General features: G+C 38.8%; 3 protein-coding genes across 3 annotated transcripts in view; 1 reads left to right on the forward strand and 2 right to left on the reverse strand.

Annotated features, from left to right (window-relative positions):
* The window catches only part of LOC140936571 (uncharacterized), a 41,739-nt gene extending 32,654 nt beyond the window's left edge, over window positions 1-9,085 (reverse strand). Inside the window, exons 1-8 of the mRNA XM_073386076.1 lie at window positions 9,011-9,085; window positions 5,096-5,251; window positions 4,264-4,313; window positions 2,696-2,795; window positions 2,123-2,211; window positions 1,511-1,625; window positions 1,249-1,389; window positions 175-399 (exon numbers count right to left, since the gene is read on the reverse strand). Coding sequence (XP_073242177.1) covers window positions 175-399; window positions 1,249-1,389; window positions 1,511-1,625; window positions 2,123-2,211; window positions 2,696-2,795; window positions 4,264-4,313; window positions 5,096-5,251; window positions 9,011-9,085 — 951 coding nt within the window. The remainder of the gene's footprint in view (window positions 1-174; window positions 400-1,248; window positions 1,390-1,510; window positions 1,626-2,122; window positions 2,212-2,695; window positions 2,796-4,263; window positions 4,314-5,095; window positions 5,252-9,010) is intronic.
* A 1,990-nt stretch (window positions 9,086-11,075) lies between these two features.
* On the forward strand, window positions 11,076-12,815 carry LOC140939107 (6-phosphofructo-2-kinase/fructose-2,6-bisphosphatase-like). Its single transcript, XM_073388667.1, has one exon. It carries the CDS (start codon window positions 11,197-11,199, stop codon window positions 12,544-12,546), a length of 1,350 nt encoding a protein of 449 aa, XP_073244768.1. The 5' UTR covers window positions 11,076-11,196; the 3' UTR covers window positions 12,547-12,815.
* Window positions 12,816-15,428: 2,613 nt separating this feature from the next.
* On the reverse strand, window positions 15,429-16,233 carry LOC140939109 (uncharacterized). Its single transcript, XM_073388669.1, has one exon. The coding sequence runs from the start codon at window positions 16,165-16,167 to the stop codon at window positions 15,511-15,513; it is 657 nt and encodes a 218-aa protein (XP_073244770.1). The 5' UTR covers window positions 16,168-16,233; the 3' UTR covers window positions 15,429-15,510.
* Window positions 16,234-19,595: the final 3,362 nt, after the last annotated feature.

Raw genomic sequence — 19,595 nt, forward strand, 5'->3', positions numbered from 1 at the left:
TCTGGACAAAATCCTACACAATGAACACTCAAATGGAACCTCTTTAGAAGCACTTTCACATGGTACAATTTGCAAATAAGAAGCTTGCCTTACAAAACCAAAAGTGGGATTTTTCTCGAATTAATTTTTCTTTTCATACACTATTTAAGGTGCTGTTCAAAACGTTAAACATACCCAAGGTGCTGCAGGATAAAGTACTGACAGACCCAACAGGTCTTCACAACAGTCTCGTAACATGTTGCTTACTGCTGTCACATGACCTGCTAGCCGTTCTCTGATTGGCTGTGCTACGTGTTCACTTGTTACGACAACTGATGTTAGAGAGCAATGGTTTTGAAGAGACTCCATCAGGCAAACCATGTTCTTGTACAGTTTACAGAGCTTAGATTCTAGTCTAGACTAAAATGAAAGTTGGATAAGTTAGAAACATGGTAGATTCACGATCAATACCTTAAATAATTTAAGGTATTGATCGTGAATTACAATTATTGTGGCCCACTCAGTGAGGTTTGACTATAATTTAAAACAAACTTAATAGGATTAAGGATTAAGACTATTAACCCAATGGAGGCAAATCAGCTGGCTGTATACAAGATAGCTCATGAACACCAGGAACAAATCTGGCTAGCAGTCATGACTTGACTTTGAACTGCAAGTCCAGCACTCTGACCACTCAGCTGCCCTCCCTCCCTGCTAACACGGGCCCTCGCCATTATGAAGAGATAGCCCCCTACATACATTCCAACTCTCTCGGATGATGGGGAGACTCCTGAATGCTGCATAAATCCCCCAGTTTCCTGTTTCGGTCACCAAATCTCCCCCTTGAGGTTTTTTTTTTGTCTTAGCTTGGAATTTAGACAAATTTCCCCAAAATTCAAAATGCATTTGATTTTAAAGCTCATAGTATGGCTTTGGGAGGCATTTTTTATCGTAAGAGGTATATGTAAATCACTGTTGAGCCTCACACAAAATTTCTGTGTTTACAGCAAGGGGGTGGGCTAATATTGGTAGAGGGGGGGGGGGGCGTGGTTGCCAGGGGAAGCCAAAAAAATAGTCCACATTATATTTGAGATCACATGAGGTTGACATCAATATCTCCACTTCAAAGAAACGTTAAAACGAGAGTGACCATATAAATCTGTCTACCCTGACAAAAAATCTTGAGAAGTGTGAGGTGAGAGAGAGCTGAGGCCATTATAAAGAGTTGGCCATTATAAAACACTGAATCAAGACTTATCAATATCCTACCACATGCTTTAAATTAAGATGATCCACCTTCCCGCTACAACAGTCCAGCAGAGTCACAGCTTCCTCCGGCCTTCCTTTTGATTGTTTTAAAAAATCACCCATGTACAAGGCAGGCAAGCAAAGATCATCACAGTCAGTATTCTGCAAAAAAGCATGCCAGGATGAAATAAAAATTCTGAATCAGTAATTTGTAAAATGACTAAAAGAAATAAGAATTAAAAGTATTGAAGAGAAGTACAGTGAAATGGAATTAGCATGGTACCTCCTTGTTTTTGTACAAGTCGATCCTTAACTCCTCAATCCTGTATTCCAACTTTTGCACATATTCATGTGATACAGTCACATAATTGGAAGAACTGTCTGACGGATAAAGTCCCCTACAAATCAAGCGCAACATTTTTTAAAATATGAAATAATTATTTTTTGAAATAATAATTTTTTTTTAAATAACTGACCCAAAATAATGCCCCACCCCACCCCCCACCCGCCCAAAATGCAAAGTTGGTTTTGACTACGGTGGAACTATTGTATCAAATTATTAAGGCAGGCATTATTTTTATGTTACATTGCTGCAAAAAATACACAGTACATATATTTACGTTTTAGTCTTTTTTTATTATGATGATCCTAAATTAAAATATTATTTCTTTTGAACATCACAATCAGGGGATAACAAGTTAGGCTATGATTATGTCAGGAGGTAATATAATTATTGAAATGTTAAAGCAACCCAATATTAAGCTGATAAGTAGACACTAAAGTACTCAACATTTTTTGCAAAGCAACCTTTTGGATTGACACTACACTGAAGCCCGACTGTCCCATGGAAGTTACATTACTAAGTATGCTTACTTAATTAACTCATCTTACTTACTGAACAGTTTCTCTCAAGTTTAAAAGTTTATTTTCTACTTCTAAAAAAATATGTTGTCTTGCTTGCAGTGCACTAGATTGAAGGAGAACCTATGAAATAAAAGAAAATAAACAATATTTTATATCAAACACCTGCATGCAAGATTAAGGGGGAAAGTAGTGCGAAATGGCTAAAAGGAAGGACTTACACCAGGGATTATGGTTACTGGAAGTCACATATATCACTTTAAAGCTGCAGCAGTAAACATCACAATCAGTTTTACAATTTAAGTTTTGTAATTTCTGTTTTGTTGGCGGCCATCTTCAAACAAGAGAAACATTTGGTGGCAGCGGCAAGTCATGGTAGGCTGAAAGAATGTAATCAAATGCGACCGCTAAGCGTTTTCTTTGGATTGAGCTGGCTATGTATTGATATCTAACTTGGAAACGAAACCCTACAACTCCAAAATTTTTTTGGAGTTTGACTTTTCAAGAAAGCATGACAGCGTGAGATCCTGAGACTCACGACAAAAAATGGAGATCCAAACAGGAGAAAATAACTTAGAATTTGCAAACATAATTTGTTGTTTCTTACCTGTCGTTCAAGTTGAATAACTTGTGACTTAAGTAAGTTTACCCTCCTTTCATCAAATTTCTCCAAAGGAGTCTCTTCTACTAGCTGTTTGTATAGAGACCTTTAAGTTAAGGTAAAATCAGTGTATCATCAGGTTTACTTAAAATATCATTCTTACATTCTTGTCAATTGAAGTTTTCAGCATTTCTTAACCTAACATTTTAGCCTTGCAGATTCAACTCTGCTGTGGTCACACTCCAACATGATGTACACAGTCAGGGCATTCCTTTAGAGTCATGATCAGATTTAGAATTAACTCTTAAAGGCATATTCCCTGCTAGCAGTCTGAGGCCTCTTTTCCCTAGTAATTTGCTGGGGCACAAGCAGGAGGAAAAGATACCTCTGCCAGTAATCGTAACTGTAGATTTGCTGAGGCGACCCACCATCCTATGACCAGTATGAAGACACGTTAATGTATCTCTACGTTAAGAAAATGAAACAAAGCTTAATTTTAATAAACTGAACTCCAGAAGGTACGCTTACAGCAGCCATGTTTGTTAAGTTGTGCGGGCTCGTTAAAATATCAGCGGATATTACTGTCAAATCAGGCACACTACGCAGCCGGCTCAAATTTATGCCAACAAACAAATTATTTACAGAACATGCACTGTGATAGAGCTGTTCAAGATCGGGACAGCAGTTCAAATCAAAGACAGATGCAAAAGTTGGCAGAGGTCTCTTTTCCTTCTGCCTGCCCCAGTGAATTACAAGGGAAAAAAGGCTCTCTAATGCTAGAGAGGAGGAGGGTGACTTAAATCCATTGAAGGCCCAGGGGTCTCAACAAAAATTGAAGTAGCCAGCAGGTTTGAATCGAGTAACCAACTGAAACAACAAGGGGCCGTCAGTCCCCTTCTCTTAGGGGGGAAGAGGGGCTCTGGGTGCGTCCTGCCCCAGAAAAGTTTGACAAATGCGATTTCAGCTTTCTGGGAACTAAATTTGAGGACAAAAGAGCGTGTTTTTCATTCAAGAAAATGTAGCTTTCAATTTATCAGTAACACAATCAATTCCTAAATGCAATGAAAAATGATGAAAGGTACTTTTGCATGTAAACAAATTCTACGTAAACCTATAAAGAAACTTGTGAAAAAATGACTGAAATATAGCATTTACATGACTAAAGCATTATGCAAAAGGAGTGGGCCTTTATGAAAACACATAGTAATTACAATTTCATTCAGATTTTATGATATACTTTTTGTTTACAACGTTATTCAAACCGGTTGCTTCTTCTTTCTAGAAAAAAAGTAGCCGACCTCTATGAGCAAAGAAGCTGATGCGTTTCGTCCGCCGTCAGTGCTTGTTGAAACCCCTGAAGGCCTATCCGTATCAGTTTTATAGGTGACGACAATCATGACAATGTCTAGTTATGTATATGTTGTAGTTAATTTTTTATCTCAGGTAATTTTTATTTTTCCATTGTTTTTGAGTATGGTAATGAATGCTAATGATTTTGAAACAAATTAAGGAAAAACAAATTAAAATTACCTGAAATAAAAAATTAATTGCAACATATATTTCATGCTTTATACCTGATAAATAGCAGTTCTGCTTTAAGTTCACTGTTTTCTCTCCTTAATTGCTGCACACAATAAAGGAACGTAAATTAAATCTGGTGCAAATTATGTATAATGTGATTAAAATAATTATGTATGTTCATAGTTAATCAATAAAATTAAGAAGTCAGAAAATAAAATGACCCTATCAGGTTTTTTTAGTGAAAAGATTAACCCACTTTTTGAGATGATTTTAACTTAAGAATGAATTTTTAATTACCTACATTAACCTATATACATGTAAGTATACACTCCTAGTAGCCACGATATGGGACTGGTTGAAATTAAATTTAAGTTAATTTTTTTATCTTGGTTTATGATTGTCAATTTCCTTTGGTCCATGGATAACTTGAGCATCAACCTATACATGAAGCTGGGCTGGAAAAATTTAACCTGATTTGATTTTAACCTGAAACAGCAGCACGTTGAAAAAATAATATAATTATGCTGTTTAACAGCTCAAAACTCTGTAACATGGTGTCAATCTCGAGTAAGTAATCTTAAGTAAAATTATTTATTTTATTAACTCTGGCTCTCTGGATTCTCAAAGTTTTTGTGCTAATTTCATTGAAATAAAGTTGATTTAATAACACTACAGTGTAATTTACTAAATGGTTTTGATTGGCATACCATGTAATTTATCAGGAATAGTCACTTTTGTTATTATACACTAGAAAATTCAAGAGGCTTGAGGAGTATTTCCTGTGTTGCATGCTGCAGACATCTTTAAACCAGATCAGATTGAATCAATAATAATGTATCATTTAAACTAAACTGATCAAGTCTGTGAGAAGAAAGTATTCCTTACTTCTAACTCAAGATGGCATTTTTGTAACCGTCTCTCGTTCACACCTGTCTGTGTCTGTGTCTCTGGAGTTGAAAGTGCACTAAAAACACGAGCATTTCTAGATGAAACTTGTCTCAACTCTCGAGTAGCACTTCCTGGAGATCCTGCATTCCTGGACTTGAGATACAGAAATATATTTACATTAGAAAAGATGATGGAAGAGATGGGGGATAGCAAAATCTCCAGGCCAGTGTGTGGAAAAACCTTACTTTTTAAAATGCAGAGGAGGGAGCGGGACCAGACCCCAAGGCCTCTCAACAATGATGTAATCTTAGCACGTTAGGCACTGGACGTGACACCTGCTAGCGCAAAAGTGAACAAGACTTCAGTGGAGGTCAAAAGCTTTTATTAGTTTTCAATTTTATCTCAATTTTAAGTTTAAATTTTTGCTCATTCATGTAGAAAATCAAGGGTACTAAATAATCTCAAAAGGTGTAATGAGAATTAAGGTGACAAAGGTTTATGACAGTTAAACTACGCACCTACTTTTCTGGCCTACTCAGAGCTGCCAGCTCTCACAGTTTGACTTTGTCAGTTTTGAAACTGGAGTATCTACTCAAAGACTCACAATTTAGCCTCTAGATCTCATGTGTCCTGAGCCAGAGACAAATCAAACCTCTGATTAAGTCTCTCTGCAAAATGGCACCAAAATCATTGTTCTTAACCCATGACTGTGATGGGCCTGTTAAAAAAGCCATAGTCAATAATTTTGCCAATCAGGTTGGAAGGAAATTCAAGACGCATTTTTTGGTAAATTATCAAGTGTGTTTAGGGATTCAGAACAAGGATCTAGGTGATGCTTCACAGAAGTGACTAACCTGGATCAAGATCTCATGGTGAATCAGAAAAGTTTGAGATTGCCAAAAATTTCAGGAATTCCACAAACACACACACATCCCTCAAGGGGAAAGGGTTTATATGGTTAGGGTTAGGGTGGTGGGTTGTTTCTGGAGCTTAATGAGACCCTTAACCTTTTTCAAACAAGAAATATAATTTTTCTGATTCTTCCTTGTAAATTATTTCAGACCTGGCATCAGTTATTCAAAGGGTGAATAACACTATACCAGACTGGATAAATCTCTATCCAGATAAAAAACATACCCAATTCAGGCTGCAGCTTGCTTTCAGAGAGTACAATTAAACCTTAAATTCCACTTCAGACCAGAATAGTTTCGACCTGTGCCCAATTTCAGACCAGATGGGGAGCAAAAACCATACCCTTTGGCCACAAAAATTGGGCTATTGCATTAGTTGATTGTTACCTACACCCCCAGGTTTGAGGACCAATGGGATTCTTCAAGGGTAAGTTTAACAAATTAATTGAGGATTTCTCTTGGGGTAGACAATACATCCCAGCCATTTTCCAAAATAATTTATAGGAAAAATAGGAGCAAAGCACAAGAATATAAGAGATTTATAGGATTTTAGGACAAAAGTATGGGTAAAGTGGAATTTTATAGGCAGATTTCCAGACCCACATCGAAGAAATGTTAGTTAAAAAACTATTTAAAAGCATCGACGATAGATGGGTGTGGGGAAGGCGCCTGGTGAAACTGAAGGGAGCTGCAAGCAAGCCTAGAAGGTAGGCAAAATGTCCCTCTGAGAAGCACCCACCAGGCACCATCACACTTAGGAGTGAGAACCTCAGTGGAGAAAAGCTCAGATACTAATACCAAGACAAACATCCAAAGGGCAGGGGAGGCAGGGGGCAAAAACAGCTAAGGCTACTGCATGCAAAGGTAACGTGAGCAAATGATTGACTTCTGTGAAAGCGCTATAAAATTACCAAAGCCCTGCTAAAGCCCCAGACTACCCCACATGCAATTAGTGGTGGAGACTGCTGGCCAGTATTGTCTTGTGTTTAACCTTGCCTAAATTACATTTAGCCACATTTAGTAACTCTTGCATCATTCCTGAAACATCGTTACATGTGTTTGACACTAGTTTGCAATGTGTTCAAATACGCGTAAATAAAAACACATGTAAATTAGGAAACAGCAGTTGTCAACAGTCACATGATCACTACTTACAACCCCCCAAAAAATCTCCAACCACTTATGAGAAGTTAACATAACTAATATATATATATGTAAGTGAAGCATGATGGTCCAGATGAACGTAGTCCTGAATAGCACTGTTGCTGACAGTGACTGATCATTCGACAACTGTGTGGTAGTCATCTTCAGAGTCAAAGTAAGTTGTATCATGTCAGTTGAAGGCGTTAAAATTCTGATTATTGACCTGAGTAGTCAATTAAGTCGCGATACTTTGTGACTGTGAACTTCTAATTTTAATACATCCACTTTTCTCATTAACATCTACCGTACAGCAGCCCAAAATAGTCAAACAACAGCATTATTAAGACAGCTTCAACAGTCCTCAATTATATGAAGATGGGTTCCAGATCAAGTACTGAAAAAATAAAACTTCCTTATGACATCTGGATATACAATCAGGTAAAATTTAATTTTGTGATAAACTTCACATCCACATAAGAGTACAGTGGTGCACACTAAATTTGTGAGTCACAGTCTTTCACATTGGCATCCATGATTTCATGGAGTTTGGATTGCTGGACTGATATTCCGACGATTTGTATATGTTACAGGTCAAAATTTAACTGAGAAAACAGACCTGAAACTTAATTCACCCAGTTTCCTAACCCTTAGAAATCACTAATCTTCAGAGTCATTCAATGCTCTGCATTCGCCAAACGCCAAATACAGAGCGCTGAATGACTCTAAAGTTCAGTGATTAATTAGGGTCAGGGCATATCTGATCAATATTTTCGATACTCGATAGAAATCAAACAGAATCAATCGTAATCGATACTAATCAATCGATTACTATCGGGAATCGATAGAAATCGATCACTTGCGTCTTTGTGATTATCAATTTTGAGTGATTTCTGTAATTAGCTATCGACTTTATCGATTTGTTTGACAAAGAGCGAAAAGAAAATGAATGAAGATTCTCTTTCATAAAGTTCTCAGTTTTATGCTAGAGTGAGTCAAAACTCATTCAAACTAATACACAGTAGTCCAAACTGAACTGATAAACATTCCCTTTACACTTTATTTAAGATTGACTACAGGATTTTTAATAAATTTTGAAACTGAAAAGGATTAAAACATAAACAATGCAACTGTTATGAAACTATCGTTTCCGCCTTCACAATTAAAGTCAAGCTTGTTGTTCCGATATCGAGTCCTCTTCTCGTTCTGTTTCATATTTCAACATTAACATCCATTGGAAAGAGATGTAACATCATCTTTGTCAACAAAGCGGATTCGAAGATAAGCTTGAAGCTAAGTGTTATGTGTTACGCAGTCTTATGATAAGATCAGATCATGTTTTGATTTTCGATTTCCATAGATGTGACAAAAAAATTGGGATTATCGATTTCAATGGATCAAATTGACTAACCAATAGACAGATATCGAGTACCATCAAGTATTATCGATTAATCGATTACATTTTCCATGATCGATTTCTATAGATTAGATATGGCCTGTTAGGGTTAAGAAACTGAGTGAATCAGGTTCCATTTAGGGTCATTATACTAAGAAAACTGATCTGAAACTTGATTGACTCATGTTACTGACCCTAATCAACAAACTTCAGGGTCTTTCCGCGTTCTGCAAATTCTCCTGCTGCTTCAGGGATGTTCTTAAAATTGCATTCACTCCTGACAGGAGTGAATGCAATTTTAAGGAAATTATCTTCAAGGGTAAGAAGAAAAGGCAATTCCTCAACCGGAGTACCGACATTAAATGCAACAGCCCATTATACAATGTATCTAAACAGCTTAGGATCAAAATTAGGAAGCTGATATTTTGAGACAACCCAGTCTTTTTGAACAAACAGTACACTTACCTTGACAATGTCGTTTTTTCCTTTGTTTTGACCCGAAAAACTTGTCAGTTTAGATGACAGCGGTGTTTTCTTCATCCAAACGTAAGGAAGTTCGCGTTCTCAATGAGACTCGTCGAACAGATTTACGATAAGAAATCTCAAACTTTCTCAAAACATTTCCCTACATAAAAACCGCCATTTTGTCGAGCAAGACTGGGAACGAGGGCATTAACAGTGCAGTATTTTAGGGAGGGGTGACAGGGGCTGTGGAGTTCAGTTACACGGTTCGGAATAAACACTGTTCACTTTAATGACGAAATGTAGTAGACATGAATTTCCCTTGAGTGAATGTAGACCAATTCCTAAAAGTTTAGACTGCGAGGACTGTGAACATTACTCTGGGGTGGCTCGATGGTCACATGTGCCACTGCAGTGGGGCCATGCGGGTACAAAAGTACATTCTGATAAATATTAAAGGAAAGTCAAACCGCGCTATTAAATTCTCTCTGTCAGTTTGTCATTAGAACTTACCGATTAGTGAGTTCAATTATTGAAAGATAAATTTTTTGGCATTGCCAGGGCCAGCGAAACTTGCATTTTTTTGCAAGTAAAATATCTCCGAAAAAGCAAGCTTTAACTTTCACCTCTAGGAAGGTAGCACTTAGGGGTCGACCATTTCACTTTTGACGGGGGGTATGTGTGATTTGGCTTGGGTAAGAACTTTTTTCCCCAAACTTCTGGTGATAGATTTTTTTCCTGACATACAAAGGTGTAACATTTTCTTCCAGCATTATACACCGTTATTAAAGATTTTTTATTCAGTGTAGGAATTTTTTTTGCGCTAGGTATTTCATAGGAAGAATTTTTTCCCTCGAAATCAGTCTGCAGAAATTTTTTTTAATCACCCATTCACCACCCCCTCCCCCGCCGCGTCAAAAGTCATTGGTCGGCCCCTCAGCGGTTGTGAAGTTCGGGCGCAAATTAGCCTGTGAACAGGCCTTTAGTCGAGCGGGGATTCTATTCTCCAAACAGGAAGCCTGTTCACAGGCTAGGCGAAAATACATTCTTTTGCTGTAACGAAAAAAATCCACACAAGATCCATCATCAGATCATCCTGGAACTTAGACAAAGAACTAATATTTGGCTAGTATTCCGAAAATACAACATGAAACAGTTCTCTGCTTGCCTGGAGGTAGTTTCCGTTTCGGTATCCTTTTAACCAAACGGGAGAAAATCAGAGACCTGCGAGAAAAGGAGCGCCAAATTTCCTGCTCCTTTCTGCACAGTGCGGCGAATGCCGCGCTTCGCTGAAACGATAAGGAAACGAAAGCTACGCTTTCTGCGATATTCTTGCGAACTGAAAACCTAAAAAACACTTTTTGTTTGATTGGTTAAAGGCTTTTGCAACATGTGGTGGCTCTTAAAAGAGCCGTTGGTTTGATGAGAAGCTATACAGTTTAGGCGCGCTCTCCGCGGATTCGGCGGGCAAGCTGTATGTCTTTGGGCATGATGGTAACCCGCTTGGCGTGGATGGCGCACAAGTTGGTGTCTTCAAAGAGACCAACGAGGTAAGCCTCGCTAGCCTCTTGAAGAGCCATCACGGCGGAACTCTGGAAGCGCAGGTCGGTTTTGAAATCCTGAGCGATTTCACGAACAAGACGCTGGAACGGCAGCTTGCGAATCAGAAGTTCAGTGGACTTTTGATAACGACGAATCTCACGGAGGGCGACAGTCCCCGGCCTGTAACGATGGGGTTTCTTTACACCGCCAGTTGCTGGAGCGCTCTTTCTTGCTGCTTTGGTGGCAAGTTGCTTGCGAGGGGCTTTTCCACCAGTTGATTTACGAGCAGTCTGCTTAGTACGAGCCATCTTACACGAAATAATCGATGAAGGAAGAAGAGTGGAAAAGGTGAGCGCTACTCACATTTATACTTCGCGCCTGCATCGGTGATTGGTTCTTTTTCGCAAGCGTTGATTGGTCAAAAAACGGAGTAACTGTGTTTTGATTGGCTAGTAAAACGTGCACAACCATTGGTTCGCTTATGCAACCTTCGATCCATATTTCCATCGAAGCTCGAAGGTCTAAAATTGAGTGTATTGTGTCCTGTGAATGCAAATTTATCTATATTACTTCAAAGCTACGCTTTAACATCCCCCAACAAACAGCTACCTCTTCCTTTGCAAGGTAACATTATCAAGTCCTTCAAAATGAACCGTTCTTTATACCCTGCATCGTGTCCCCCTATTGAAAACATGGTACATATCCCTACCTGCATAGTGATGGTGGGTTTACCTGCTAGAGGCAAAACTTACATCTCTAGAAAACTCACTAGATATCTGAACTGGATCGGCGTCAACACGAAAGTGTTCAATCTTGGGGAGTATCGTCGAGAGATGGCTGGCGCCCACTGCAAACACTCCTTCTTCGATCCAAACAACGCAAATGGCATGAACATCCGCGAAAAGTGCGCCGATCGGGCACTGGAAGATATAACCGAATGGCTGAAAGGAAAAGGTCAGGTGGCCATTTTTGATGCTACTAACACCACTCGAGCAAGGAGAAAGAAGGTCCAGGATCACCTCGATGCGAACGGTTTCACAGGCTTTTTCGTGGAATCTGTTTGTGACGATGATGAGATTATTCAGAGCAATATAAAAGAGGTTAAAGTGAACTCCCCAGATTACCAGGGGGTCAACCCAGATGAGGCTTGTCAAGATTTCCAAGCTAGGATCGATCAGTATAAGACCCATTATGAACCCCTTTCTTTGGTTCATGATCAGAACGTGCCCTTTCTAAAAGTGATTGATGGAGGGAAACGCTTTCTCATGAACAAAGTGGAGGGCTACTTGCAGAGTAGAGTACTTTACTATATAATGAATCTGCACATAACCCCCAGAGCTATCTACTTGTCTAGGCACGGTGAGAGCATGATGAATCTCCAAGGCAGGATTGGCGGTGATTCCGATCTAACTGAAAGAGGCTGGGAGTATAGCAAAGTGCTGGGGAAGTTTGTGAAGGAGAGCATGCCTGCCGATCTGAAAGTGTGGATCAGCGAAAAGAAGCGGACCAATCAGACTGCCAAGTTCATTGATAGACCTATTGAGCAATGGAAGGCCGTTAACGAAATTGATGCTGGAGTATGCGAAGGAATGACATACGAGGAAATCCAGGAAAAATACCCTGCAGATTTTGCTCGAAGAGATGAGGATAAATTTCATTACAGGTATGCACGAGGGGAGTCCTATGAAGACCTTGTTGCTCGTTTGGAGCCAGTCATCATGGAGCTTGAAAGGCAACACAATGTGCTTGTGATTTGTCATCAAGCTGTAGCCCGATGTCTCTTGGCCTACTTCTTGGATCACACATCTGAAGAGCTACCCTATTTACGTGTACCTTTACACACCGTAATCAAGCTCACCCCTGTCGCATATGGTTGCCGTGTGGAACAGTTTGACCTTAAGGTGCCTGCCGTCAACACACACAGAGAAAAGCCAAAGATTGTAGCAGTAAGCAGAACAGCTGAAGATGCTTTAATGACTGTTCCAGAACATGACTAAGTAAATGCACAGAAGACAGGTACTTTAGGGATTTTTTGTTCATTACATTCGTGTTACACCCATTCAAACAAAACAAAGCTAAAGTCAAGGGGCTGGCCATTTTGCTGTCAGGCCATTTTCATAATCTTGACTGGTTTTGGACGTCATTTTTCATATGAGGAAAAGGCCTCTTTGGGGTCATTTTGATACATTTCAAGAAAATAATACAAAGCAGTTATTATGAGGGTGACATTGAACTTGAATTAAACAACCATGAGTAGCAAAAACCGATCTTATGGACACGGCATGTAGATAAAGTACGTGGTGAACGAGTTGTAGCTAGAACATCATAGTTTCCGCAGCAATCAAGTGTCAGGTCACTTTCACAATACATGTATGTAAAATTAATGGAAATTCACTTCTTAAAAACTAGGATGAACTGTGGGGGTCGATTTGAAAATCTTCTAACCTTTCTCCAAATTCCCCCCCCCCCCCCCCCACAGGTAATAAATGACCAGCCCTGCCAGCCCCAAAGGGAAACAGGTAAAAGGTAAAACAGACAGTAACTCATCTGCTCATGAGCATTCTGAAATTGGCCGTTGTGAAGAATGTATTTAGAAAGTTAATGTATAATACATTAACTTCCTAAATTTAATAAAATACAGTCTTCGTAATGGCTCAATTTCAGAATGCTTATCAGCAGATGAGTAACTGCCTGTTTCATCACTGTCTGAGCTTGTTTTAGAGTGGTTGTCAAATATATCCCACTTTTTCTTCTTACATTTGGCAAAGAGTAACATTAACTGATTCAGAACCACATGGAGAATGAATTTCTTCCTCAATAATGTAATAAAAAATTAGTGCTTTTTTGGGCTTCATCAATTAGATCTTTTTTGACAAAAGAGGACAACGGTTTCTGTCGTTTCTCATGCTGTGTCCCCTCTGCTCCTTGTACATCATTTTTCAATAGTTTAATAAGGCAATGGTAATATTTAGCATGAATAAAAAGAACACTGAAAAAAATGGAAAAATATGTTTGCAAGAAGATGACTTTGGAAAAAAAATGTTTGCAGAGACATATATCTATTAAAAAAATGTTTGCAAAAGATAATTTCTCATCCCCACCCCTCCCCCCCTCCAGAATAATAATGGTCCTTCCCTAACAGCGATGTGCAAGTACAAATTAAATGTAGATATAAAAAGATATTATAACCTCATCAAGAAAACAAAAAAGCAGCCATGAGTAATTAAAGTGGTCGGCATCAAGTGTTGTGAAATTCACAAGGAGTGGTTTATGAAAGGTCTGATGATCCCAATGGGAACTGAACTAAACAATGTAATCAACAACTAAAATAAATACATTCATCTCAGGATGTTCCATAGTTTTTTCTAGCTGTAGGGGGATTCATATGACTGTTGGATTTTTTTATTATTTTTTAAACCTAAAACAAACTAGAAATATCAATTAAATTAAAACTAGAAATATCATGATAAGTAATAACATGTACGTTCAAAAGCTCAATGCATTTACAACGTCATTAATTGACATTTTTTTACATGGAGTACAAATTTACATAAAATTATTTAATGAGTCTAATCATAGTTAACTGAACTTTATTACCCATTTGTTATCATAGCCTTTATTTAAATTGATGTATTGTATTTAATCAATTAATGGTGACTTGCATAATCATTAAAAATGCTATTTATGTGGGAAAAAATGTCCTCAGACATATTTTGACTTCCCTTTGCCACATAGCCTGTGAACAGGCCTTTGGTCGAGCGGGGAACTAGGGAGAGGGAATTTGCCACAAGGAATCTGGATTCTGGAATTAGAAAAATTTTGGCTTTGTTTCATCTGGAATCCTGGCCTTGGAATCCAGAATACAAATCAAGGAAAATCTAGAATCCTGCGTAAGATTGGAATTCTAAATTCAAGTTCCAATGACAAGGAGTCAGGGATCCACAGAAAGTAATCCAGAATCCAGGGGTTGTGCCGCTGTGAAGGGTATGGTTTTCAAGCAGTTTACTCTGGGATGAAGTATATAAATAAGAGAGTTTGGGTTTAGAATAGGGTATCATTTTCCATTTAAACTGATCAATTGACTGAAGATTTTAGTCTAGACTAGGATACCGGAAATTGCCACTCAAGAATATAAAAAAATCGAATCGGTTTTGTTTTGACTGGACTATGCTAGCGACCTCAGTTTTTTCTGGAAAACAGCTACTCTAGGATGGGGGGGATTTGGGGAGTTTAGTCTAGTATAGTGTAGCAAAATTCACTTGAACTAGCTCTGGTATAGGCTAAGGGTCCCAGCAGCACATCCCCTCCCGAAAAGTCCTAAAGTACCCCGCCGGGGGGGGGGGGGTCACTTTAGCAGAGACCCTTCGATCTTTCCTAGTCGGAAAGATCGAAGCGATTCTGCTGGATTCTTCTGTTTTGGAAAAAGACTTGAAAAAGTCTTTTTTGCCTCCTAAAATCCATACGAACCCCGTAAACAGGTCGCGAAATGAACAGGTTTTTTTGTCTTAAAAGGGGTGAGGTTTGAAGGCCTCCGCAGCACTTCCGCAGCACACCCCTGCCCAAACTCCCCACCCACCATCTTTGCTAAATTAAATAAGCCCCCCCACCCCCCCCCCCCCCCAAACGTGTAAGTGCACCGGGGATGATAAAATAATAATGAATATTAACAAATAAAGAAGCCTTGACTGTGCTCTGTTCTGTTGTAAAGCACGTAGGAAGCTTCCAGTTTTTTCCATTCAACCAAATACACCGAATATCTGAAATATGTACCGGACACTGTTGTTTTTTTTGCGCTCCAAGTCCGGACGATTTTATTTCATGAGACGAGCCATACCATCAAACAAAAAAGGGCAACAATAACAAACAAAGGAAGCTGAGGTATTGGTCATTGCTTTCTTTTTTATTGGTGGCTTCTAAAGAAGCCGTTTTGTTTTAAAAGTTTTTTCGCTGGTTTTCTTCACTTATTTCGCGGCTTTTGTCTTGGGTTTTTTAGCCACCTTCTTCTTTGGCGCTGCTCGCTTCTTTGGGCTTTTCGTTTTCTTCTTGGCGGCTGATTTTGGTTTCTTAGCAGCCTTCTTTTTAGCTGGGGACTTGCCCTTTTTGGTCGTGGTCTTCTTCTTCGTTGCTTTCTTTGCTACGGTCTTCTTAGCAGCTTTCTTCTTCTTAGGAGTCCCAGCCTTTTTCTTGGGTTTTTTGGCTGCTGGTCTCTTCTTCGGCTTTTTTGGTGTAGCAGCGGCTTTGTTGACCTTGAAAGATCCCGAAGCACCAGTGCCTTTTGTGTGCAACAGCTTCCCCGACGCAACACCTCGCTTTAAAGCCATCTTTAGATGGGTCGAAGTATCACCGGTCACTTTGAAGTTGGCCTTGATATACTTCTCAATGGCTTGCCGTGATGAACCGCCTCGGTCTTTCAGGGCTGTAATAGCTGTAGAAATCATCGTAATGTACGGCGGATGAGCCGCGGGTGCGGCCTTTTTCGCTCTAGGCCTTCGAACTTTTGCGGTTCCCGTCTTCGCCATCTTTCGGGCACCGGGGCTCTTTGATCTGGACCTGGAGCGGGATCTTGATCTGGAACGAGATCGAGATCTAGCTTTTGGCTGTGAAGACATGGTTGACATGAGTATTAAAAGTTTGCCTTAAAACGCGTTACAAAACTCAGGTTTGCTTCGGAAAAAATTCTCGATGCAGGTGGCGTTGATTTTTTCCGCGCCACTATTATAACAATAGGACTGACGCCTGAGAAATCAGGTTTGAGACGCACGGATCAGTTCAAAAAAGAAGTGAACAGTGTGCGACATGTTTGAAATTTGTGTTTCTTCAATGAAATTTTGAAAGGTTTGCGCCTGAATTGGTCATCCCTCGGAAATGGTGAGTCACCGAATGCCTTACGAGAATGAGCTGCTTTCTAGCTGTGTTAGTCTGATAGAACATTTCGAACCCCAAAAAAGGGATTTCCCATGTTATTTTTCTCCTTTAAGTTTTAAAATATTGATACGAGTGACGTTAGTATCAATTAATTATTTATGAAGACTTTTATGGATATAAAAAGGTAAAAAAATTTAACATTAATGTTGGGTCAATTGTGTGAAAACACCAAAAGCAGAGAAAATTACATGTCATTATTTTAAAACGCGAATGAAAACTTCAAAGAAAGACAAGAAGTCGTTGTCGTCATATTTGTTTGACTGAGTTACTTCTCAAACAGCTTTCTTAGTTGTCCGTTTCTTCGGAAAATATATAATTATCTTATATAATTATCTTCTCGAAAGTTAATTGTATTTGACTATTCAGAACAATGTGATGGTAAAATATCCATTATTTTATCTCGAAGTAGTACAGAAAGGCATCAAGTTGACAGGAAAATGTGCTCTTTGGGGTATTGTACCGAGCCAATCTTGGCGACCTAGCTTTTAATAGGGCTGGCTAGCTACCTTGCGTTACGCTGAGCTTAAAGACGGTTAGATGCACCCCCAGTCAATTCCTTTCGATTAAAAAGCTATATGAAAGGTGTCTAAAAGATTCTTTAAGTTTCATCAAGGAGTCTTTTTCTGTAAGTGCATGGAAAAAGTTCTTTAAAGCCAGTCAAATTGCATTTTCTCCTTAATTTAAGCTTTACGCCTTACGAAATACGCCTTACGATCGCAGTGTGCGGTAGACGACATTTTTAAGTAGCGGTGTATGTACACCATTCAGCGATTGATAACCCCAAGTAGGAGAAAGGAAAAAACGAAACGACTGTTTTTCAAAATGCTTAAAACAGCCATTTAAACCAGAATGGTTTATTTAAACAACCTAAAGTATCGAACAGCTAGCAAGCCGGAGAAGAAACTTAAAGGCACTGCAACAAAGTTGCCTGGATCAAGGATCAAACATAATGTTCATTTGCCGTACTTCTATCAGTTTACAAAAGTTCGCAGTATAAAGAAAAAAAGAAAAAAGTTTATACAATAACTTATAGCGACGAAGGCGCGTGAGGAGCGTAAAAAGTAGCGAAAGGAACATCATTTCCCGCCAATAGAGGAGTTCACGCTCATAGTTGGATCATGGGTAATCAGAGCAAGATGGCGGAAAATTAGAAGATTTGTATTAGAATAAAAAAGGCCATTTGCACTAAGAGGTCACGTGACCAATGCTTCCTTTAAACATCGAGTTGGAATCTTGCTGATGCCAAAAATTGACAGAGCACATAAAAATTTAGCCTGAATTTCATCCGATTGCTTCGAGTCGTTTTCTCCTCTCACTGAGGGAGTAATAACGACTCGAGCTAATCGGATGAAATTCAGGCTAACAAAAATTATCTTAAACCGGAAATTTGAGAGGAAACACATTGAAGTGAGATATTTTATGATACTTTGATTTTTCAACAAAGTGGTATCATTTCGGCCGCCATGTTGGAGGGCATACTCTTGGCCTCCAACATGGCGGCCAAAACTACTTTTCTGCTTATATCTTCTTCAAGTTTTGATAGTTACGCTCAGATGTGCTGTAAACGTTGCCACATCATCTTTTTAACATTTTCCTTGAATGGTGTGGGTTTGAAGAACCAAATCAGACTATTATTTTTTTTAAGATATGACCCACCAATCGTTTTTCGAAGGCAAAGTCATATTACTTTCATTTTCATAAAAACGATGTCACATGACCTCTTAGTGCAAATGACCTATTTTTCCTGAATTCATATATTTGATGCTTTCTCTTTGAAAAGAGGAACTTGCGAGTTCAAAAAACAATACACTAATTCTGGAGTGCAAAGAAGTCCGTGATCAGTTTTTAGAAAACCTCAATTTTTCCATACATTTTCAGTAATTTTGATACTGTCGAATTACAGAAAATGTATGGGAAAACCAAGGTCTTGTAAAAACTGATCACAGACTTCTTTACGCTCCAGATTTAGTGTATTGTTTCTTTGAACTCATAAGTTACTCTTTTCAAAGAGAAAGGACAGGAGAAAGGATCAAATAGATGAATTCAGGAAGAAACAGCTGGCTTTGAATTCTAATACAAATCTTCTATTTTTCGCCATCTTGCCCTGATTCCCCAAGACGCAAATATGAACGTGAACTCCTCTATACTAAGCTTATATACTAGTATCTATTAGCACCGAAGGAGAACTTAAAGACTCTATCTAATAAGTTAAGAGATCCCATAACTTTAGGATTACCCTAATGATATCTTTCGACCGACTTTAATTCAGATGACATTTCTTCATATTTCTACCTATACTAGAATTTGGGGGTGGTATATATTTAATATCTATTGTTTAACGATATGTCATGACATCAGCGGCGTGGCTGCCTTTAAGCCATTAAGCCCTGGGCCGGGTTGTTCAAAGCATGGTTAAGATAACCCAGAGTTAGTGCGAAATTCGAATTCAAGTATGAAAGCTTAAAAAGCAAATTCAGTTTTATTCTTTTTGCCTACAATTTGATGATTGGATGCTCTAAAAAGAATAGAGAAAATTATCCGGGAACATGCTTTTGAACAAAAGAAAAAGAAACCTGGGTTAAAATTTAACCCTTTTAGCGCTAATCGGCCTTCAAACAACTGGGCCCTGGCTTATTAAAACAGGAATCTGAGCAAAAATAAGTGCAGGTTATCACGTGTTCTTAAAAAAGGTTTTCTCGATCGAACTAAAAATTGGCAATTCTAGAACCAAGAGTCTGCTGTCGGCAACATCTTTTGCTGTTCGCAGAGAGCAGTTTACTTTTTCCAAACTTAGATTTGGAAGCAAGCTAAGTACCACTACCTAAATTGCTTGCACTAAAGTTGTTCCGTTGTATCGCTGTTTTGCTGCCTATAAACAGTTTCAAGGCCCCCCTATCCCAGGCACTCTGCATTTTTTCCGCGGGTACCAATGACGATCGGTTCAAGCACGACTTCTTTACAGTTCCACGGACGCTTCACCTCTTTTTACAGCGTTTGTATTTTTAATTCTATTTCAAAAACTTTTTCAGTTGCACTGTTAAAGAGTTTATTTTTTATTTTGGTTTTTTGGTTTGCTTTTTTTTCAAGTGCATTTACCTTTATTCAGGAGCCTTTCCCCGTT

This window comes from Porites lutea, chromosome 5 (assembly GCF_958299795.1).
Source record: "Porites lutea chromosome 5, jaPorLute2.1, whole genome shotgun sequence".
Taxonomy (NCBI): Eukaryota; Metazoa; Cnidaria; class Anthozoa; order Scleractinia; family Poritidae; genus Porites; species Porites lutea.